Source organism: Pogoniulus pusillus, chromosome 5 (genome assembly GCF_015220805.1).
Source record: "Pogoniulus pusillus isolate bPogPus1 chromosome 5, bPogPus1.pri, whole genome shotgun sequence".
NCBI classification, from domain to species: Eukaryota; Metazoa; Chordata; class Aves; order Piciformes; family Lybiidae; genus Pogoniulus; species Pogoniulus pusillus.
The window spans coordinates 25,018,470-25,042,637 of NC_087268.1; the positions used below are offsets into that span (position 1 = coordinate 25,018,470).

The 24,168-nt window shown below is 38.9% G+C and overlaps 1 protein-coding gene across 4 annotated transcripts in view; it reads right to left on the reverse strand.

Annotated features, from left to right (window-relative positions):
• The window catches only part of MGAT4A (alpha-1,3-mannosyl-glycoprotein 4-beta-N-acetylglucosaminyltransferase A), a 90,491-nt gene that overhangs the window by 20,865 nt on the left and 45,458 nt on the right, over positions 1-24,168 (reverse strand). For all 4 annotated transcript variants that reach the window (XM_064143546.1, XM_064143548.1, XM_064143547.1 and 1 more), the window contains exons 5-9: positions 23,339-23,472; positions 9,949-9,995; positions 9,290-9,403; positions 8,620-8,695; positions 7,082-7,196 (exon numbers count right to left, since the gene is read on the reverse strand). In XM_064143546.1, the coding sequence (XP_063999616.1) occupies positions 7,082-7,196; positions 8,620-8,695; positions 9,290-9,403; positions 9,949-9,995; positions 23,339-23,472 (486 nt within the window). The remainder of the gene's footprint in view (positions 1-7,081; positions 7,197-8,619; positions 8,696-9,289; positions 9,404-9,948; positions 9,996-23,338; positions 23,473-24,168) is intronic.

The following is a 24,168-nucleotide window of genomic DNA, read 5'->3' on the forward strand; positions in this document are numbered from 1 at the left end:
AGACATCAGAGACAGAATGATGTTGCAAGTGCTATCTGATCAGACAAGCAAATTCATCTTTGCAGGTAAAAAATGCAGAGATGAATCAAGTACCACTAACTCCAGAGCCTCCTGTGTAGAAATTCAGAGGAAAAGAAGTTACTAGAATATAACCAGACACAATGTATAACACCCATCCGTGTTTTTTCTCAAATGCATCGGCCATCAGCAAACCCAGACTGACGGCAGTTCCAGCTAGCCATGCCCAGAGCAGTCAGCTGCTCAGTAGAAAGCCAAAGTCCCTTTCATAAATAAAAACTGCACAACATCTTTGCCCAGTACTGCCATGACTTTGAGGCTTTCAAGCCAACATATTGCTTGGTGTGCTAGTTTGAAGCAGGGTAGAATGTTTTGGTGAGAAGAACTAGATCATAGGCTGTGAAAGGAAAACAATGGTGATGTCTGCTCCCCTCAGAGTCTTGCTGAAGAAGAAAGGAAAACATTAGATAACACTCTCGCCATTTTGTTGCACTCTGCCTTGGGCTGTGACTGAGCTGCATCTCTCTAACACACCTTCCACTCACCTTTGCTTCTTAACCTCGTGGCCGAACCTCTATTCTTATTTGGGACTGGGGTAAGGTTGAGAGGGGCAGGGGGAAGGTGCAGGGGTGGTTGAGAGCCCCTCCTGGGGACTCAGGTTTCTGGAAGGGGAGTTGTGTTTCTGTATTATCTTTTACCTTGTGTATTTCTGTCTATAACTGTATATACTGTAAATATCTGCTTGTATATTGTGCTAGCTGTAAATAAATAGCTTCATTTATATTCCCAGAGCCGTCTGAGTCTAGTCTGGGTGACTTCTAAAGTGTCGGGGGGTGGGGAACACCCAAACCATCACATTTGGTCAAGTATAGAGGAACTTCTGAGTGGCACTGTGCTATTCTTGGGAACCCTGCAAACTGTGAGACTTAAAGGAGGCTCTAGCAAAAGAAGGAAACCTGATGTTGATGAATAATGTCTATTTATTATCATTTTATGTGGCTGTGGAATACACTTCACTGGGAGTACATGTGTCTGAAGAGAAAAGTGGCCAATACACTGGGCTACTTTCTTAAACTGGATGCAGAACTTAAGGTGCCTCATATGAAGAGACTGCAACCAGGAGTAGGGCAGTCCAAGGCTGAAGATAGACTGACAAGTGCTTGCACCAGGGACTGAGTGCCAGATAAACTCCCAAAGACAGTTCCAGATTTGAGGGCAGATTCAGAAAACATCATTAGGTTTGCTGATGAGGTCTTCCTGTACTTTGTTGGACTACAATAGAGGAGACAAGAGCGAAAGACCTTGCATGACAATGAATCTCTCAGGACACGGGCTTAGGCAATTTGTTTTTGCAGATGGTGTCTTTGTCACAGGCTCCTGGAGCACATGTGCATTAATGAATCAGTCTGACAGAAGCTCTCCAGTGCAGGTGTTCTGTTTGTCCACACTTTGAGTTTCTGTACAACACACTAACACACAGCATTAAGCATTTGAAACGTCGTTGTTTTCTTTTTAAACAGCTGTAATCTGTGAGAATTTCACAGGCTTTTTAAATAACAAGTTGCAGAAATGGTAGAGCTTCTAATACACTCTCCTATATTTCAGAAGAACAGCTGGAGCAGACATTAAGAAACAGTTCCTCCCTGAGGGCACAAAAACACTTCCCATGATCACTGGAAAACAGAATTTGGTTCTCATCTACAAGAGGACAAAATAATTTGGAAATGCTACTAAGGACCTGTATAGGCTAGTCTAGATGACAAACAAATAGGAAACATTTTTTTGTATGAAGTCTAGAAACTATCAGGATTCTAGCATTCTATCTGAGCAGAAATGAAGAAACAGTGCAAGCAGTCTACCTCAGCCATTAAGGAGAATGTTCACATTTATACAGACAGAAGGCAGGACGTATCTGAAGTATCGCCTTGAACTAGTACTACACACAAAGTAAAAAGCTACCTAGTCTTCACTGACTAGGAGTCAGAGCCAGACATTGTTACTTGTTTCTTCTGAGACTCACTGAAGGCTGTAATCCATAGGAGATTTGTGACATGGCAGGAAAAAAACACAAAGAGAAAAAACAACAAGGAACTGAGAGTTCAAATCCCTATTGTAAGAGAGATTCAAAATTTCTCTACTAAAATAGGTGACTGAGTGTGACATATTATACAACATCTCAGTGTAGATGCAGAATGCCAGGTTGTTAGCTGACATGTATTAGCAATGACAATATTTTTTAAGGAAAAGCAGGGGTCCTGTTACATGTGTGCTAAGACCCTTGTATATGGTGATCTGCTTTGAGAATGCCAGGTTCTCAAATTGCAAGACCTTTTATTTTCTCGAAAAGAAGATACATACACAAGAAGAGATCATCTAAGGGGCACTGTCTTATCCAGAAGTTACATACAAAAGAAGAGATCATCTAAGGGGCATTGTCTTATCCAGAAACAGGTCTGATGACACCTCATTCTCTTGCAAATTTTAGGAAATCTTGTAAGAACACAGCAATGAATTTACATTTACTTGGAAATCTAAGATGAGTTTGGAGGGGTCTGAGCAAGGCTACATCATAATGCAGTGCAATAAATACATAAGAAACATCTGGCAAAAGTCTCTGTTATTTCACCTGTTGGAATGATACTATATTCATAAAGCAGACTGCTCATATGGTGAGGTGGAGAAGTAAATTTGTGGCAAGGCATTTGACCTGAAATTTCTAAATCAGAGTTGTGCATTACAAAAAAAAAACCCTTTAATTTGGCTGTTTAAATAGCAAAAATATTGACATTGCTGGTGTTCATTGCAGTAAGTCCTCAAATAAGCAACTCCACTTGAAAATACTCTGTAACTGAAATAAGAAGCTCCCACTAAACAAGGGATAGCCCTACTAAACTAGGGCAAATTGTGAAGCTTCCTTCTTTAAAGATGTAAGAAAGATATTACTTTTTTTTAATTAGTACATTGTTACTATTTACATACTGCATTGTTGTCATATTACCTGGAATCCTTTTCTTCTACCCAAGGACAGAGAAATAGAATCACACTGTATTTTTTTTCCCTTTGCCTAACTAATGTTCTGATGAGCACAGTTTTTACAGTCTTCAATAGTCATTTATGGTGAAAAGACATAGTTAGGGATCATGCCACAAAGTCTGAAAATTAATACAGGAATCTTACCTACAATAAAATAAGCAGAGATCAAGCCTGAAGAGCAGGAATCTATTCTTTTCCCTAATTTATCTTTATTTTACCTCAAATAAAAGGAGGGTATCAACAAATCAATTATTTGTTTCATATGGGAAATTTGTCCAGGCCCAGAGGCACTTTTCTCTTGGCCTAGACTGACATTGCTACTATCAAACACACAGACAAATGCCCCTGACTTGTGATAACCTATTCACCATGGTGATGTTACAGGCTACACCAGAGAAAAAAAACTAACAGCCAAACCAAACAAAACCCTGGATACACCCAACTACTGCTACTCAGAATATGTTAGATAAGCATCAGCTGGCTGTACATGCACTAGCACGTTCAGATCCAGCTGGTCTCTCTACATTACACTGCCCAGCACCAAGGAAGGGCTCAACAATGCAGGCAAAGCCTTTTTACTGTTATTTGTAATGACCACTGAAGCGAAGATGAATAGGCAACACCCTGTACCTGAGATAAGCCCTCTACTCCCTTCAGTAATCAAGGACAGATATCCAGACACTACTTACTGAAACACTGTCACCACCTCCCACACCCAGTGTGGCACAGCTTTGCCCTAGCCCCTTACACTTCAGTCTCGCACAGTATCCCTCATCTGTCATTCTGGTTCAGGACTCCACCAGCCCATAGCAACAGTACTGCCATGGACCAATGTCCCTTTTTTAGTACATAGAACACACACTCTACATCAGTCCACAACCATGCCTCTGCCAAAGTTGACTGCCTACAGCTAGTTCTTGTGACAGAAGGCAGCCCAGTATGATTTCTACTTCACAGACCAAACATCACAGTTCCTTTAAAGGTAAACCAGTCAAGCACTTGCCTAGCTTTTCCTGAGCAACAGTAGCAGCAGTAGCCTGGCTTCCCTAGAGCACAGCTACAGATCAAGAACAAGAACCAGCGTTTGTCCAAGTCCTGCAATCCTGTGGCCTCCCATTCACCTGCAGGTAAGGAAAGTGCTTTAAGCCACAGAGTCAGTGAGACGCCATCCAGTCCAACCTACAGACTGCCCACCACCCATCTCCAATAAGCAGTTAAAAATCATCAGGACAAAAGAAACTTATGCAAAGAACTGTGGTCAGGATGTAGTGCCTCAAACCAAAGGACAATGCGAAAGACTTGAACCAGTGGCTCATCTTGCACATGTTTGTGCACTTGGTACAGTGCATGAGAACAGATATAAGTCAAGGAGATCACTGATGAAATTTCAGAGGTTTCAGATTCTGGGTGCATACAACCTGCCTTTGGAAAGAAACTTCAAAATTCAAAATAATTAAGACTCAAAGGTAAAATCTCACTCCATACATCACTAGAGATATACAAAATATGGAAGACTTTCTCCATATTATTTATCTACATCAGTAAAGTGAAAGATAGGACTGGACAATAAAAGATGATTGATGAACACTTTCTGCTACTTATTGTTCCCTGACTCGATTTCCATCTTATTTTCAGTCTGCTGAAATGCTATCTTTAGCAAATGATGCTGACCCTCTTAGTATTTTGTTGGCAAGTACAAGACACAGACAATAAAAAAAACTGCCTTCTACAGTTCTTCCAACTGCAAATATCTAAATCATTTTCATTCCTCCACGTGAGCATCACTAAATGCATTCAGTCTACACCAACACTAATTTTATACCTGCAAGCTATATTCTAACCACAGATGAACTTTTTCAATGCTATCCTTGTTAATGACATGCAAATTACTAGTACTAAATCCAGAACTACTCTGAAGTTATTTAAATAGTTAACAATCGACTCTTCTCCAGATTTCCACTCCACAGCCTGAGCAAAACTCTAAGCAGAACTTAAAATAATCAGAACAACAGGCCTCAAAATATCAAGGTACAGGAAGATTCAGAGGAACTATGTAAGATGACCAAAAATTTGATTTCAGACCGCTCCTTAACAGTTTGTACATAGGTAAAATGCAGACTACTGCAGATCCTCTGGAGAACACTTCAGCACACAGGCAGTTGGAAGACAAATCAGTGTTTCTCCTAAAAAACCGCCAGGATTTTCCTGTGTTTTGCCAGGACTGTAGTGCGAACTAGAATTAGAAGAGCAAAATGCATCTCCTTCCACAGAGCTTTAAGGAAACAGCATATGTCTCACACATTATTTATTAGATGCTTGACAGCACGTATGACTGTGCTTTAGGTATTAAAAAACCCGCAACAACAACAAAGGAAGCAGCGTCTGTTCTGTGGTAGAGGTGACAGAATTCTGTCATCCTGCTGTCAGTCTAAATAGCTGCATTTGTCACTTCCTCACATAGTACTTGCATAAATTAGATTTGCAGTTACAAAACTATTTTCATCTAGCCAGCTTGCAAGTTGATCAAGGTTTCCAACACCTTACAGCAAATCAGTCATACCTCTCTCAGATTTGGAAATAAGCAGTAGCAACTAAGCAATTCAATCCTTTACTTTCTTCCCTTGACACCTATATACAAAACTGGCCACAAATCAGAGAGTTGCAACAGGCTTCCAAAAGAAGGGGCAACTCTACTTAGGATAAAAGCTAGAGTAAATTATTTAAATTATTATTTCTCCATGACAGGCAATCTCAGCAGGAGTGCATCTCTGTTGGTAGCAACCAAATAGATCCTCGATGTGGTGATAGGTAAGGAGATTGTCCTCTGTCCATTTCCTTTCCTCCTCTTCGTTGTCGAATGCACAAAGTAGTATATTGTAACCAAACACAGGACATTTAGGAGATGGCTCCTGTTTTCTTTTCTATTCACTGAATCTCTGAGATCCTGAAAGTTGGGGAACTACTGCACCAGCAGCACACCTGAAGCTGAGCTAGACACAGGATAGTACTTGACACTCGCACACTGCCAACATTCTCAGTGCTAACATTACAGGTCGCTGAGCTAAAAATTAAACCATTCTCTGAAAAGCAGATCCAACATAGAAACTAGAGAGAACAAGAATTTCCAAGAGAATAACAAAACTCAGGACTGCACTTAACTTGTTTTATGTAGGAATTTCTTCCTGTTCTGAGCTAAACTTACAGCCCTTACAATGAAAACCTCCACAGCCTGACTTAGTTTTTGATTTGTCCTCAGCTTTCAAACAGATTGTGACACATCACTGCAGTACAGAAATAACCTTTTGAGTACTAAAATCCTTTGAAACCTTCTCTTGCTTTGCTATTCCATTAAGTGAGTACCTCTCAAAACAACATATTAGAGTAAGAACAATGAATCATGAAGAAGTTTCAACAGCACCCTGATAGTCAATCCACAACAGCACAAGATGCTCCATTAGTTCATTGCATTCATTGCAAGTGACAGATTAACTACACCTAGGAAAGTGAAGACTGTCGTAACTTTTCCTTGATGGAGTATGGACACAGAATATATGGATGAGGTGGATATAGCAGAGGCTTTGCAACCAGGACAAACTGGTATCTGCCAATTCTTGGAAATTTCGGCACAAACACCAATGAAGTTGTTTTAGGTCGAGGTAGTTTTCATGCTTTTCTCTTTTACTTCAGTTGTGATTTAATGACATTTGTTTCGATGGCAGCTAAATTAAAAATTAAGGAATTTACTGCAATTCAATTGTATAGTATTTTTATAAATCTATTAACTTTGGGTTATTAAAAATGCCTTCTTTTCCAACAGCCTGAGTTTGCTTCAGTCATGCGTAAGTATATGAAACAACTGAAAAATAACCAAAACCCATGAGTTAAACCAGGGCTTCTAAAAAAGCCAATTGTTTTCTACTTCTTGGTCTATTTTCAGTACAACAGAGACAGCTTTGAAGTCAGACCACTATTAATTCAGAGAGTCTGAGGATGAGTATGTTTCAAACTACTGAAGTGAACATTTTCTTACCAATGAAACCCAGCTGAGAAAATTCTAAAATCATCCAATCTTCTGAAGCGAGCTGAAGTGCAAAATTCTTTATTGTGCTGAAATAATTCTGCTTGACAACGATGTCATCTTCAAGCTAGAGGAAGGTAGCAGTGGTACCAACATAAATAAAAAAAAAAGCACCAGCAAAGCAATAAAGTACAGGTAGGAGATAGTGATTTATATTTCTAACATATAGTCACATGTTTCTAATGCAAGTGCTACTGTAAAACTAAGACACTATAGCCCAGAGTAACTACCACAGGACATCAGTCTGTCTGTGGAGAACTAATCCAGAATCTTCCTGTAGTAAGAATCCACACACGTCTCTCAAGTAATTACTTCAGAATACTGCTTTTCTAGCCTCTCTTTAGAGAAGAAACATCCATGAAACAACGTTAGACTAAGTGACACTATAACAAGTGGAATGTCTGTATTATTTATCTGCATTCCTTGTACACAAACATGACTCTTTATTCACACACCTAACAGCACTAAAAGAATTTGTTCTCTAAGAAAAGAAAGAAGCTAAGAAAAACATTCTCTACCATGGTGGAATTTATTGCATTTAGCTTTAGCTGCCCAGCAGAAGAACAAGTGCATGTATAGTCCTCCATTCCATGCAGCAGAACAGCCAAGACAGGGTGCTACAGTTCCTTTAATTCATACTAAGTACAAGTCACTGCTTTAATGATCCTGCTTCTCCTATCCTTTCTCCCAGTGCATTCACACTCTCCCTTTTGTGCTGGCACTAATATTTGTGCAACTGACTAGTTTTAAAAAACTGTCTCATGTCATTGGCTGTGCAGCTTTCAGAAGAGCTGTCTTCAAACAGCTCTCAGAAAGCAGTCAGCACAGCTTCGTAAAAACTAGATGAGATGAGTAGGGCTTTATGTCCAAAGAGGACAGTTCCAAAATTTAAACAAAGATCATAAGCACTGCTACTAAATCTGCAATACCTGCAGCTAAGACATCAAAGCAGCAAAGAACAATAGGAACAATTCTGAGCTAAATTAAATTTAAGATCTGCTTAACTCTGTTCTTGAAAATGTCTTCAAAAAAAGAAACCATGACTAGCAATACATTGAAAATGTCTCTAAATACAACAGTCATATTAAAGTGATGCTTCACTTGCCTTCAAAAGAAAGCAAAAATTGATTTTATGTTGATTTTCAGTCAAAACTATGCTGTCAGGTTTTTCCTTGGCAACTCAATGGTAACCCATTTGAGGAATGAGGAGGAAAAAAACCCAGCAACTGAGCATTTGCATTCCTTCCCTGTGTTTTTTTTCCCTCACTAAGTATCTTAAGGTGAAATCAGTCACATAGGACAAATTACTTTCTACCTCAGAGACAGTGTCCTCCATGAATTACTTCCTCATGTATCACAACTTACATATTTAATGCTCTTTTTCAACTATGAAAAAAAAAAGTAATGTTTTGTTCTTCCTGTGTGTCCAAAAGCATAATTTCTAGATACTCATTTTAAAATTTGTCTCAAAACAAAGAAGAGAAATTTACCTGGATGTAATAAACTCCCTTTTTCTGAGCATACATCATAAGAAAACAATAATCCAAGTTTTGTTTTGTTCTCCATCTGAAATTAAATTAAGATCTTGAGGATTATGACAAAAAGACCAACATATTACAATACATGCTGGCAACACAAAGTAAATCTCGCTACAAAGAATGATGCATATTAGTGAAATGCTATGACAGCTGCTTTCGGTGTTGTTCCCTCAGGAAATCCTCTGTCTGAAGAAAGGAACAAAGCATTCACCTTATGTTTTAAGAGACATAAAATGTGGTTCACTCGATTCCGATATTCTAAAACTACCTGACATTTCACTAAAAACCTGTGCATTTTAGAAGGCAATTCAATAGGAATTACTGGGGTTTATACTTTATTTCAGAAACAAAACCAGTAAAAGGTCTACATACATGAAAAAGTCCCAGCTCAAAATTTAACACTAAATTAATTCAGCCAAGCATAGCATTAAGCTCTGATCACGCACAGAACAGCAGGAAGACAAGAATGAGATGGATTCAAAAAGCACTTCTAGCATCCCCACACTTTCAAGAATCACAGTAAGAAAACATTTCAAAAATTCACATCCCACTTGCCATTTCATAAACAACAGAAGTGTGGGTGTGGGAAGAGATGGGAAAAGAACTGGGGGAATAAACTAACCTCACTCTCTCTTTCGAGTCTCCAAATGTCTCTTTCAAGTTTGTCAAATCAGGATAGTAAGTTGCAGGAGGAGCTATTACTTCCACCAAGCCAGAATTGATCTCTGTAGAAAACCTGTCAACAGAAACATCCTAAAGTCACATGAGAGATTCTGCATTCTGCAGACTTCCTGCTTGCTTTCTGTCGGCAGTTATTATTCACTGTTATTAGTCACTGCAACAATTTATTCAAACAAAGTATGCAAAATAAAAGTAGTATATAAAAAAGCATTGTTTTCCTTAGCATCTTCTTCAGTACAGACTCTCATCCACTGATCAGAATTATAAGTAGGTTCTAAATGCTTCTTTTGCCTGCCTTCTTTCAGAACCTAGTAATTTTTTTTAGCTCTTTGAACATATGGAATACAAGGCCCTAACACAGATGTCACAAATTAGCATTCATGTTAAAACAAGCCCATCTGTTTATGTTGCACCAAACTAATTTAATCCCATTTATTGTTTTACAGTTGAACTGACTCAATTGTTGCCCCTTCATTTATCATCTAGTATGTATTTGTTTGCAAGTCTAAACTCCCAAGAACAAAAATGCATGACCTCCTACTTCCAGAACACTTTTTATTATTTATCACAATCTGATCCCCCATTAAAACTACAACTTACTCTTTTTCCAGGCTTGCAACAACACTGTTAACATAATCAAGATCAGTCTGGAAAAAAAAACAAACACAAAAAACAAATAGAATACTTAACAGTTTTAGAGCCACATTTTTAAAAGAACCTAGTATAATAAACATTGGAGCTAGCTGTACTTGAAAATAAATTTCAGCATGTAAGACATGTGAGTAAGATAGGAACACATCACACATGTAACTGTTTTATGTCTAATGGGAGGGGAAACAAGTTTTTGTTGTAAAGAGTGGAATAATATTTGTCTCACATCTAAACTCAACAGACAGTTCTAACCCAACTGTTGGTGTCTTCTTGCAACCTCTCATGCTCTTAATTGCAAGAAGATCACAGAGTGTTTGTGATGGAAGAATTTCGTATTGTTGTTATATAATAATTATTATACACACTAAAATACTACCAGGGAAAGCTTTCTGGAAAACAGGACATTGAACACTGTACACAGACACACACCCACTTACTTAAAAAACACATCATCTCCTGAATTATGCATTAAAAGTGTCAGTGTCCCAACCACAGACAGCAATGAACACAACATTTTCCTGAATAGGGTTGCTTCTTTGCATCAGAGACTAAACTTGAGGAACTATCAATCCTATTGATCAGCCAGTTCTTAAAGATGCACAGATTCTAAGAATTACTTGTTGGTTAAAACAAATTATGACATTCTAAAAAAGTCTGTATCATCTCATTTGCCAAAACTGGCTGATTATTCAACCTGTTCCTTTGGTTGTACACATGCATTTCAACAAAAAAAAGTTTGTGAGCACAGTGTAACTGAAAGCTGCAGTCTTGGTCATACTTATTAATCTCATAATATGACATATTATTTATCACTTTTCAGGAAAAAAATATAGTCTATAAATCAACCCAGATTTTGGTGGCTCATGGTGATTCTGGAGAAATAGCTGCCTTTGAAATGCTGATCACAAAGAAACAGTTCATACTTCCTCTGATGAATTTGTAACGGAGGTTATCATTAAAGGATTATACACACAGAATAAATCCCTCCCAGGCATTTCTATAGAACCACTAATCTTTTTTGATAAAGGTTCTTACCCTTTGATCTTAAAATTTGACATTCTTATTCTTAAAGATTTATTTTTATCAAATCCACTATAATGCCTGTGATGCATGCTTTTCCAGAAAGGACAACAGTGGGTTTCCTCCAGAAGCAGGCTCTAAATACCACAGAAACATGCGAGTAGAAAGCATCTGTCAATTTTTTCATATGTAATTTCTTTCTAAGTGCTATGCTTAGTGCTAGACCAAGGTTGTAGCACCTTACTGGTGTTCACAATTTAAAACTGCTCTAAGTTCCACATTAGGACACTCAAAAGTCCATATGGACCTCAATAGATCACTAAATCTTTAAATATATGGATGGGTTGTCCATGCACAGTTTACTACTGGAATGGAGTTCAACTGCTATTAACAGTTGAAAATCAGTGCCCTAGAGACTACCTAAAATTTTAGTATATCCATCTTTAACTGAAACACTTTCAAACATTTTAAACATTTACAATACAGGAATTGTTCTTTAGCTAGCATATGAAAAAGACAATTTGAATTTCAAGTTGGCATGCTGAACCTCAATGAATCAGTCTAGCATTAACTCAAATGCTTATTGAACAGTTCATACTCTACTTGTACAAAGCAAAGCAGGATATTTTAATGTATTATATACACACAGAAACACAGCCATCTTCTGTGTAATATTCTGGAGATTAAAACAAATGTCAAACTTCATCCCAACTCAAAGAATGCATTTAATTACCAGCCTGTACTTTAGTGCAGGTCTCCTTAGAGTCGACACAGTTTAGGCCAATTTGCAGCTACTTGCTACTGCTTTTAAAATCTCACTTAGAACACACCATCAGAAAACAAAACACAAGAAAATATGAAATCAGAGGGGTAGTAACCTTCCCTCTGAACCAAGAGCCACTGCATCAGAATAGTGCAGAAGGAGATGCCACTTTTAGAATGAAAAAGAACACTGAATGAAAGAGACTTGATGCAATTTTTCACATGAGCAAATGCACTTAAAACTTTATATCCTGCCATTATTTCTAGATGAGCAGCTGTATTTACATCTAATGGTAGCATATGAGATTTAGAACCAGGATTTCAACATAGAATTTTTCACACCAGGATAGCAAGTTGACTGTCATCTTTCCATGTCAGAACTTCGAGGCAACCAACTCCTGTTGCTAATTGGTGTAACACTAAGCAGGATTTTTGATATTACCCTCCAACCATGGACATACTCCAGGAAGGTAGTACTCAAAAGCTATTTCAGTCAATCTCATAAATCTCAGTTGTGCCAGGGGAGGTATAGGCTTGATATTAGGACGAAGCTCTTCACAGAGAGAGTGATTTGCCATTGGAATGGGCTACTCGGGGAGGTCACCATCCCTGGAGGTGTTCAAGAAAAGACTGGATAGGGCACTTAGTGCCACGGTTTAATTGATTGTATAGGGCTGGGTAATAGGTTGGCCTGGATGATTCTATGAAAATAAATATGACTATACGCAATAAATTTGATCAAGTTGTGACTATACCCAAGGGAACAATTAACTATACAGAAGACTTTGCAGGGTCACAATGGAAGGTAATCTTGAATAGCCCAAGGATCTTCAACGCATCTAAGCCTAAGGATCTTCAAAGGAGCATCAGTAAATTCAGCTAGTAACCGAGAAGTAACAGGAAAAAATAAAATAAAATCCATAACTGACCAAAATCTGCTTCCCATTGTTGAGGAAGAAAGTGTTTATTGCCTTGACAAAATAAGACCTAGGGTCCTTTTTATCAACCTGCAGGAAACAAGACTGCTAAATGTAATTGTGAATTATATACAACATGAAGGAGCAATATCTTCTCCAAAAACCCTAAACAGGAGAAGGCAAATCAGGAATAATCAAAACAAAACCACCTATGAAAGACAAAATGCAAGTAGTCATTTGGTTTCCTGGGAAGATCATCTGACAGATACTAGACTGACTTTGGGGCAGCTATGATGAACTTAAATTCTCTTTCATAGTATCAGTGCTGCTTGTAGCTGTTGAAAGTAAATGACACTGGTCATGCCAAGCAAAGCAGCACAGCCTGCAAGACTATAGATAGAAACGTTTTTGTCTCAGAAGGCAGTAACAAAACTACAATTTTTCCTTAGTAAAAAAAATAAGATTGAAAAGCAAATAAACCTTAGGGGTTTGGGATTCAAGGAAAAGCAGCAAAAATTGACATCTTAAGAACAAATCCCTCCAAAGCAATTAAAGGCAAAATTGTGAAAGGCCACAACTAAAGAGTTAACAGTGCCAGCCACAAAGATTCATCCTATCAATGAATCACATAAAGCCTTACAAACCAGCTTGTCCTGTTAGGTAGATGTCTGGGAACTAATGAAGGCCATAAGTAAGAGTGTTATTTCAATATCAGCACTTCAAATCGTTATGCCTCTTCTTTCTTCCTAGTCATAGGAAATTACTGACCTCCTAGAGAAAGCAAGAGCATTGGCAGCAAGACATCCTTCTTTTTTCACTCATACCAGATCAGAGCAAATATTGATCCAGGTCAATGTCTTGCTTACAGCAGTGGCAGCCATGAACAGACACACAGCAAAACATAAGAACAAGACTAGTATACACAATGCTCACTTCTGCTACAATCTATACTCTAACTACCTTCAATTCAAATTGCTTCCTGAGACGGAAGTGATTCTGAGTGTTTAATATTCCTTGGTAGATTCACCTTAAAGGCACCTTGCCAATATTCCCTTGAGACCATCAAAACTTTCATCAAGAAGATTTTAGCTTGTAAGATCTATGGAGCTTCCTAAGCCTGCAAGCATGGTAACATCTAAGGTTTAACCTCTTGCATCAGCAGTTTTGATGGGAGACTCATACAGAATGCTTTGATGATTCCCTCTGAAAGAAAACTCAAGATTTCACTGCAGAACAAACTAAAGTTTCAGTGTCAATGAAATAAGCTCTTTAATTTGCTCAGTTCTTAGAAGACACCCCCTTCAATTCTCTACAGAGTACCTTCTCTAGTTTAGGTTTTTCTGAAGAAACATTGTTATTCATGACAAACACATAAAGAACCAGAGCAGCAATGAACTTTCCAATCTTTTTTATTGATTTTTATGAGTCAGCGTGTGCATAGCAAACTTGTAGTACATATTAGCTAGCAGACAAAGAAAGAGGTTAGAAATTTATTAACAGCTGTCAAAGCCAATATTTCTAGCTTTAAGAATCAATCTTTTTGTACTCCAACACCTTTGCTACTTCAAGTTCATACCTTCTAGAATGATGTAGGGATGCAAGGAAAACCTCAGAATTTAGAACAAAATTCTATTTACTGTCTTAGCCAGTAGCAAACAGATAGGAGAAAAAAAAAAAAGATGCAATCATAGAATATCTCAAGTAGGAAAAGATTCACAAGGATCATCAATTCCAACTCTCTGCTTCTCAGAGGACTACTTAAACCACGTCACCAAGAGTGCGGTCCAGATTCTCATTAAACTCTGACAGGCATGGTGCTGTGATCATTTCCCTGGGAAGCCTGTTTCCAGTGCCAATTACCCTCTTAGTTAAGAATCTTCTCCTAGTGTCCAATCTGAACTCTCCCTGACACAGCTTCATTCCATTTCCTTGTGTCCTGTCACTAGAGAGAGGAGATCAGTACCTCCTCCTCCACTGCCACTGTTGAAGAAATCTTAGACTGCAATGAGGTCACCCCTTGGCCTTCTGTTCTCCAAGCTGAATGAACAAAGCGATGTCATCCACTTGTCCTGGTAGGGCATAAATTCTGCCAGCTCGGTTTAACCCTTGCTCTCCTCCTGTTGTGGCGTCCAGGCATGGAATTAGATGAGCAAACAATAAGGGTTTGGCGCCAGCAAAGCCTTGAGGGCTAGAGGGCTTAGCATCACGTTTTAGGTGTCTTGTGTTGCCCTCAACGTGCCTGCATGGTCAAATAAGGCATGAAGCTTTGAATTCACTGGCCAGAACAGTGGTGCTAGTGCCTATTGGCCAGTTTGATTTTCAAAATGAAGTATTCAAAGGGGGATGATTTAGAAAGACAAGCCTTTCTGCATCCTGCTTTCCTGCATTCAGCAGGGAATGGCTTCTCATCGTTTGCAGCTCATTAAAGGCAGCCACGAGCTGCAGCTAACACTAGTGGCTCAGCAGCAACACTGTCCCCTTTGCCTGGAATATTTTGTATTTTACTCCAGGATCATTATTGTGAGTTTGAAGGCATCTTTGATGCAGGAGACTTACTCAGGGACCAAAAGCGTAGTGAGTGCATAGGCTGGATTGAATGCCAAGATGCCATAAGCATAGTTAGAATTCTTCATGTTCTCACATTCCTATTTTCCAAGTTTTGATTGCTTAAGCTGTTAAATTATGTGCAATTACTTCCTGTCAACTGAAAATCCAAAGAATTTCAGGGAATGTTACCAACTTTTAAATATTAAAAATAAAAATTAATATTCATACAGAAATTAATATTCACAAGTCATAACTATTATTAATTTCCCATACACCACTCCTTGTAAGTCTTGTGCTCAAGATCTTCACCATCTGGATGATCTTTGAGGTACCTTCCAACCTAAACCATTTTGAGAGGCTGAGGGAGCTGGGGTTGTGCAGCCTGGAGAAGAGGAGGCTCAGGGGTGACCTCGTTGCTGTCTACAACTACCTGAAGGGAAGTTGTAGCCAGGTGGCGGTTGGTCTCTTCTGCCAGGCAACCAGCAATAGAACAAGGGGACACAGTCTCAAGTTGTGCCAGGGGAAGTATGGGCTGGATGTTAGGAGGAAGTTCTTCCCAGAGAGAGTGATTGGCATTGGAATGGGCTGCCCAGGGAGATGGGGGAGTCACCATCCCTGGAGGTGTTCAAGAAAAGCCTGGCTGAGGCACTTAGTGCCATGGTCTAGTTGACTGGATAGGGCTGGGTGCTAGGTTGGACTGGATGATCTTGGAGGTCTCTTCCAACCTGGTTGATTCTATGATTCTATTATCTTGATTGCCCTTCTATGGATACACTCCAACAGTTAGATGTCTTTCTTACACTGAGGTGCCCAACACACTGTACTTGAGGCCAGACCAGAGCAGTGTGCTACAAACAGGGTATGCACAGAATAAAGTTACTTTTCCTTCATATTCCTCCCAGTTCATGATAATCAACAGCATATAATTCCTAAGCCTGACTAGTATCCATGCCATTAGACTTAACACAAACACACGTGCACACACACAATGGAATGCCATGACACGGTGCACAAGCAATGTAATCCCACTTGTTTTTAGCTCTGGAGTTTAAATTTGCAAAATTTAAGAGTTTTTTTTTTTTAAGCTAGAATTTTCAAGATCATATAGAAATGTACAAGTCAGCAGGAAATTCTCCTTTGAGCAGGTGGATAAGACTAAATGTACTTCTAGAGGACTCTTCCACTCTCAGTGATTCTCTGAATCTCAGATCTTGCTTTAACAGACCAAGCCTTTGTTTGGGTTAAATTTCTATTTAATTTGTAAAAGAGTGTCAGCTTAAGATGAGAAATGCAAACTGAAGGAAATATTGCACTAAATTTCCAAATATTTCTTTTGTTTCTTTCATATAATACTGGGAAAGGAAATGAAAATGCAGAATATCAAAACACAGATTCAAAAAGAGAAGCTATAAAGAAAGCAGAGACAAAGTCAGACATTAGCTGTACAATGCTGTGGTCAGCAGGAGCAGGGAGGTCATTCTGCCCCTGTACTCTGCACTGGTTAGACCACACCTTGAGTACTGTGTTCAGTTCTGGGCCCCCCAGTTTAGGAGGGACATTGAGATGCTTGAGCGTGTCCAGAGAAGGGCGACGAGGCTGGGGAGAGGCCTTGAGCACAGCCCTATGAGGAGAGGCTGAGGGAGCTGGGATTGGTTAGCCTGGAGAAGAGGAGGCTCAGGGGTGACCTTATTGCTGTCTACAACTACCTGAGGGGTGGTTGTGGCCAGGAGGAGGTTGCTCTCTTCTCTCAGGTGGCCAGCACCAGAACGAGAGGACACAGCCTCAGGCTGCACCAGGGGAGATTTAGGCTGGAGGTGAGGAGAAAGTTCTTCCCTGAGAGAGTCATTGGGCACTGGAATGGGCTGCCCGGGGAGGTGGTGGAGTCGCCGTCCCTGGAGCTGTTCAAGGCAAGATTGGACGTGGCACTTGGTGCCATGGTCGAGCCTTGAGAACTGTGGTAATGGGTTGGACTTGATGATCTGTGAGGTCTCTTCCAACCCTGGTGATACTGTGATACTGTAATACATTCTAAATGAAGTGGTTTATCTAGGCTGACATATTATCCAAATCTTAAATGAAATATACGAACTAGTAGCACACCTTAACTCATTCAAGAACACGTTCCCAAAATCATCACTCTGAAAAACAGCAACACAGTAATCCACAAAGCATGGCCATTCTATTTGATCTTTCATCATCCATGTGGAATAGAGGTGGGATAATGTTACAATGTTATTATCCAAAATAATGAACAACGCAAAACTGAACAGCCTCCAGGAAAAGGAGACGTTTTGAAATGGTGAAAGCACATATTAATAGAATTACCTATATACAAGGCATTAAAATTCACATATAACAGATCAGCCACTGAAGTGGCATTTCAGCCTATTTTTGGATATTTATGCAGTGAAGAAAAAGCCCTAAGGAACTGAAGTGCAGCAGTGGTTTCCAGTGGTTGCAATAATGTACAGATATAAAGCCTATGAAAAAAGGGTAATAGTATCTGTTTGAGGCCAGCAAAGGCACCTGAAAAAAATATTTCAGGAATGTAGTGACTGCTTTCAGATATGAAGTATCAAGTTCAAGTAAAACACAGGGAACAGGAAAAGATTCAAAGTGAAAAACAAGAATGCAGAATACCTTCATAAGATTGCAGTCTAATGATACACAAGCAAAACTCAGAATCTGTGTCCTACATGAGCTAATGACTTCATCTCTCCCTTACTTAAAGTCCTCGCTTTACCACACAAGCAAGAAATATCTCACTCCAGTTGTTCTCTGATTAACCTACTACAGTTTAGGACAGGGTTTCACAGCGCAAAGCCTTTGACAGTAACAGCAGGAATACAAGCTATTCGCCTGTCACTCCCACTCTTTCTCCCTATCCTTGCAGCCTGCATATTGTTGATCATGAGGGCATACATCAATAACGATTGTGCCATGAACCACAACACCACATCAGAGAATGAGTTTAGCTTGTAAGAAGGACAGCTAGATCAAAAGAAATCAAGGGCCAATTCAAAACTGGACATTCAGATGCAAGTTATGTATCACACAGCCTTCCAATAGTTTTGTGCATACTGAAGGTGAAGCCTGGTTTGTAGAGTCTGAGAGAAAGCAGCATACATGGCCCAGCAACCTGGGGAAACTTTCTTGCCCTCAGGTGAGAGAGGACACAGCCTCAGGCTGCACCAGGGGAAATTTAGGCTCGAGGTGAGGAGAAAGTTCTTCCCTGAGAGAGTCATTGGACACTGGAATGGGCTGCCCGGGGAGGTGGTGGAGTCGCCGTCCCTGGGGCTGTTCAAGGCAAGGTTGGACGTGGCACTTGGTGCCATGGTCTAGCCTTGAGAATTGTGGTAAAGGGTTGGACTTGATGATCTGTGAGGTCTCTTCCAACCCTGGTGATACTGTGACACTGTGATACTGTGAAAAGGTCTAGATGGATTGTTCTCCGGAAGAGACTTAGTTGCCACATATAGCCAAAAGCACCCTTATATAATGTGTGTTTATCTGAAGGACAGGAGAAATTTATCCTCATCATCTTTAGACCAAAGCAGATCACAGTAGCAAAATTTCTTAGTGTTGTCCAAAACTAATAAAAAAACCCCCATCACTAGTTTAATACCCTATAAAAGCTTTTCAAGTCACTACCATGAAAAGAGATATGTAAAATCCCATGATGGTGCCCAGTATAAGCAGCCCATACTCTCTGGGTACCAAACTTAAGAGTCCAAAGAAGCAAGGTCTACAACAGCAGCACAAATCTCTCAAATTCTCAATGACAAGGCTCTTCCAGATAGAAAAGTTGTCAGTGTATCTAAAAGCTGTGCTCACCCTGAGCAGGTTTGAGTGAGATGCCCAAAACAAAGGCTACCACCTGTGTAGGCTTGAAAATTGCCTGGTGAAGGCAGTGTATCATTTGGCAAAACAGTTTTTCTAGCTTTCAGTGTTTAAAAAATACATAAATATTGTATACATGTTTATGTATGTGGTAAGACCTAATGGTCTTTCCCCAACTCAAGATGTGCAGTCATATATTCTGAGGACTAGAAGCATGCTTTGCAGGGCATCTCCAGGAAAAGATGGTTCTCAAGTTTTCAAGGATCTGCAGAAAGAACATCTCTGTAGCTGGGATGATACTAATATCTACAGGTTGTGAGCAAGAAAGACAAAATACTCCTTTGGTGTCTAGAGATCTACTAATCAAACAGACATGTAATTTGGGAACAGCAGAAGAAAGGAAAACATGAGTTTGCTTGTTTTGCTAGAGAATTTTTCCGTATTGCACTCCAATGTTAATACATCCAAACCAGGTTCAGCAAGGTTTGACCCAGCATGTGTACACAGTGCTTAGTTTGCTGAGGCTTTATTCACACCAGTGCACAGGATGGCAACTTGCTGTGTGCTTGTGTCACACTGACCCAACCAGTACCAAAAACTTTTCCAAAGAAATAACAAAGAGAAAAAGGTTCTCCACAAAAAGAGCACTTAGAACTAGCAGCCATTGTTTACCTAGAGGTGAGATGGTGGCAATACAAATATTCCAGATGTCTAAGCTTTTCTAGCCTTAGTTGTACACACGTGAAACAACAGTGTAAGATTTGAATAAGCTTTCTCCCTTGTATATTGCACCACATGCCTGGTGCTCCAAGAACAAATGGCTGGTCAGCTATTGCCTAGTCAGATGTCATCGGTATTGTACAGAATCTGCAAAATACTTTTGCATACCTGTAGTGTCTTCTGATTGTTCCTGAAGTATCTCTGGTATTTTTGGCCACATCAGGGGCTTACAGTCTTTCCAGCATACACTGATTGCTGTTTGTACAAAAGACTGTGCTAAGTGCAGTCACTGATTAATGAACTGAACCACAACATCACAGAATGCACCAGGCTGGAAGGGACCTTTAAAGGTCATCTAGACCAACCTTCCTGCAGTAAGCTGTGACATCTCTAACTAGATCACATTGCTCAGAACTCCATCAAGCCTGACTTTCAATGTCTCCAGGGATGTGGCCTCCACCACATTCCTAGACAACTTGTTCCAGTATTCCATCACCCTCACAGTAAAGAACTTCTTTCTAATATCCAATCTAAAACTACACTTTTCTAGTTTAAAACCACTGGTCCCTGTCCTTTGCTACTTCAAAACTATGCTTCCCATATTAAATACAAATCCCCTTAAATAAAAATCCTGGACAACAATTTTAATCTGGAATTCATAGTTTCTTATACCTAGAGGCGATATTTTATTCTGAAAGCAAATGCTCACACACAGCAGGTTTATGAGATTGGAATTGCTTGTCATCTGATTAGTCTATGAACTATCTACACAATGAAGGGGAATAAAAAGATTTTTAAGTATAGAGGTATAATGAATCATGCCTATCTTTTAGTCATCCTAATGAGAATCCAAAAATTATGCTGCAATGAAGTTGTTTGAACAAATTGGAGAACATGGACATGTGTCAGTTATTGGGACAAATGCAGAGTTTACTGTCAAGTAATTCTAGTAATTATATAAATTGGTGATTAGATATCACATCAGCTGAGGCATTTTAGACTTCTTTAAACTTCCAGTGTGGAAATTTACTGTGTACATTACTGAAAAATACCCACACGGTAAATGAATATGCAGATTTATTTAGCATCTATATTTACTAGCTCATCTGTTTACACTGTTCATGCTGTTTGTAGAAGGCCATTAGCCTTAATTTCCAACTTGTTTTCTCATAAAAATGTCAAATGTACAAGAAAGGACTAAGACTGAACTGCTAAAAAGAGATATATTTTTTTAGGGTGTCTAGTACAAAAAGATTACAGTCCATGACTACAGCTCCTAGTAATATTTTTAAAACCCTGCCCACCTGATTTCTCAGTCAGGAAGAAAATTCTAAGGTATTTTTAATATAGCATTTTTTTCCATATAATTCTTCTGTTAAAAAAAAAAACCCACCAGTTTTTGTAAAGTCTTGTCTCTTTGTTGTTGATACAGAAGAAAAACAACCTGTGCTTTTTTGTTAGATAAAACATAGACAGCAATTTTCAGCTTATTAGCAAAATTGCCTAACCACAGACTATGGCCATTTCTTGCTGTACTTCAGCTGCACATATGCTGAGCAGAGATCATACCAATTCCCAGAAACTTTTGCTGTAATTTTTAATAATAATATAGTTCTATTTTTTTTTTTAATAAGCCTTCATTAGTGCGTGTAATAATGTTAGCAATAATCTAACACATTTTAGACTAGGAAATGTCACAGACAAAGCTACTCTTTAGAAAGAAGTCATCTACTTTTGTTTAAGGAGACACAGAGATCCACCAGAGTAGTAGGCCTTCCGTTGAATAGCCAGAAAAAATGCTTAACAAACCTACACCTTTCATCTTGCAGAAAAAAAAATGAAATACACATCAAAACTCAGAAAAAGCACAGAACATTTCAGGATGATGTCTTTTACTGTACCTTATTAATCACTGAAAGAATTCCGCACAGCAATTACAAAACAAACATACAACTGTCAAAGAAATAGTAAAGCAAGGAAGAACTAAAACTGGATGAAGAAAAAATAAATGCAAATCTAAGGAATAGCTATGAAAGGGTAATAATTTAAACTTTGTCTTCAAATTTTCCCAGACACTTATGGCTTGCAGTGCCCATGGCAGGTACACAAATAAGCACCTTGTGCTGCTGCTCTCCAAGTGACAGAGAGATAAGATACAAAGGTTACAGTATCTCTGCAGCAAACAGCACAATTCTCTTTGGGCACAAATAAAGTAACTCCCATGTTAAAATGTTCAGTTCCTTCATGGTCACTTTTAAGAGCAAATCATTCCCAATATGATAGAGAATTTCACACTGCTGCAAAGGAACAAAGTTCTTTAGCTATGGAAACCTGACTATAGGAATGTGGCTTGTCCAGGGTGACACAAACTTGTGCACTTGAGGATATTTTCACTCCTGTTCTAAGTTTTGTTAAAATACAGAGAAACTGATAACACAGTATTGTCAGCTAAGACCTTATGAAAAATTAAATGAAATTTCATTTTTAAAACTTGAAAAGACATACTAAGAGGCAAAAAAAAAATCCATCTAATACAGTGCAAAAACACCCAGCGTCCCAATACTAATTCTCTTTTCTTGATAACCAACAGATGTTCTAAGAGCATTTCCTGCAGAAAACCATCACCTACCCAGACTGACTGTTAAGAAAGAAAAACACAGCAATTTACATTAGAAAACGGCAAGAATGAAGTTCTCAGGTACAGGTTAAAGTTTACACTCTTCTCAAGGAAAGCTTTAAAATGTGTTGATAGTAGAACCAGAAGCATTCAAATGCCTATCTACTTTTCCACTATTCATCTCTGAATGGACACTGGCTAACAGTATTAAAAATTGGGTTCAGTTACAACAAGAGGATTCAGATTCTCATCTGTGGGACTCATAAAACACTGTTTCAGTAGAGTACTATATGGTCAGATGGACGAAGGTCAAACATTACATAAATTTCTCACTCTCCAAGTTAGACTTCAGAGGAAAATATACAGATCAAAGTAAGTGCATGTAATTCTCAGCAGCCCAACAGAGTAATTTCTGAAAGCACTCTATCATTTTCCTAAATTTGATTTTCACTAACTCAAACTGACCAAACAGTCCAACCAGCTGAACGCTGCTCCAATTAATGAAAAAGGTTTAAACTTACAGTGTCTACACTGTCCAGAAAATAAATTGGATAACTGTGTCTAACATCTCAAACTGCAGCACTCTTTTGATGCTGGACTAAACACTAGAGTGAAGAGAATGTGATGACTCTTAACCATTATTTCGATATTGAAAGCAATCAGCCTATCTCTGTCAGTTTGTACAAGCATCACTCTATCCATGTCCACTATTCTGTCAATAAACAGAAAAAGCTGAGCTTTTCAGTAATGTTTCTCTCAAAAGCACAAGACTGACACTATCTTCTTTTCATGGACAGAAAAGACAGTCATCTGTCTACACCTTGGAGGAAGAGTAGATCCTCATCAGTTCCTGAAAGGAGCGGCACTTGTAATTAAAGGTAAGTTGGAAATTGCATAAAAGCATTTAAATGATTACCTCTCCTATAAAGACAACCATTACACAATCCAGTTTTTCTTCAGGGGACAGCTTATCAATAAGGGAGTGAAGAGTTTCTGTAAGGTAAGACTTGACTTTTCTTTTCACTGTAGGTATTCCCATTACAATGGAAACTGAAATCAAACAAAACAAAAAATCATCTTTCAGTGATTTATACAGAAGTTAGAAAACAAAAATTTTACCTCACAATAAAGCATTGCTTTTAAAAGGCAAAGAGTTAAAAAGCAGAGATAACTAATTAAAACCAGTTCATAAATATACCATCCCATCATCTGAAGCATGATTATCATAACCACTACCAACAAAAAGTAATCCCAGACATGCCAGACTATTGCATAGGTGTGGTGGGTTGACCCTGGCTGGATTCTAGATGCCCAACAAAGCTGCTCTATCATCCCTCTCTTTTCAGTTGGACAGGGGACAGAAAATATACTGAATGTATCATGAGTCAAGATAAGGACAAGGAGAGATCACCCAGAAAGATCATTTACTGTAATGGGGAAAACAAACTCAACTTTGGCAAAATAATTTAATTTATTACAAATCAAATTGGAGCAAGATCGTGGGAAAGAAAAAACAAATATTAAAATGCCTTCACCTCATCTCTCCCTTTTTCCAAGGCTCAACTTCACTTCAAAATTCTCTACTTCCTCCCCCACTAGTGGCTCACAGAGATGAGGAATAAGGGTTGCAGCCAGTTTACCACATGTCTCTGCCACCTCTTCCTTCTCAGAGGCAGGACTCCTCACACTCTTCCCCTGCTGTAGCATGACAGTCCCTCCCACAGGAGAGAGTCCTCCACAAATTCT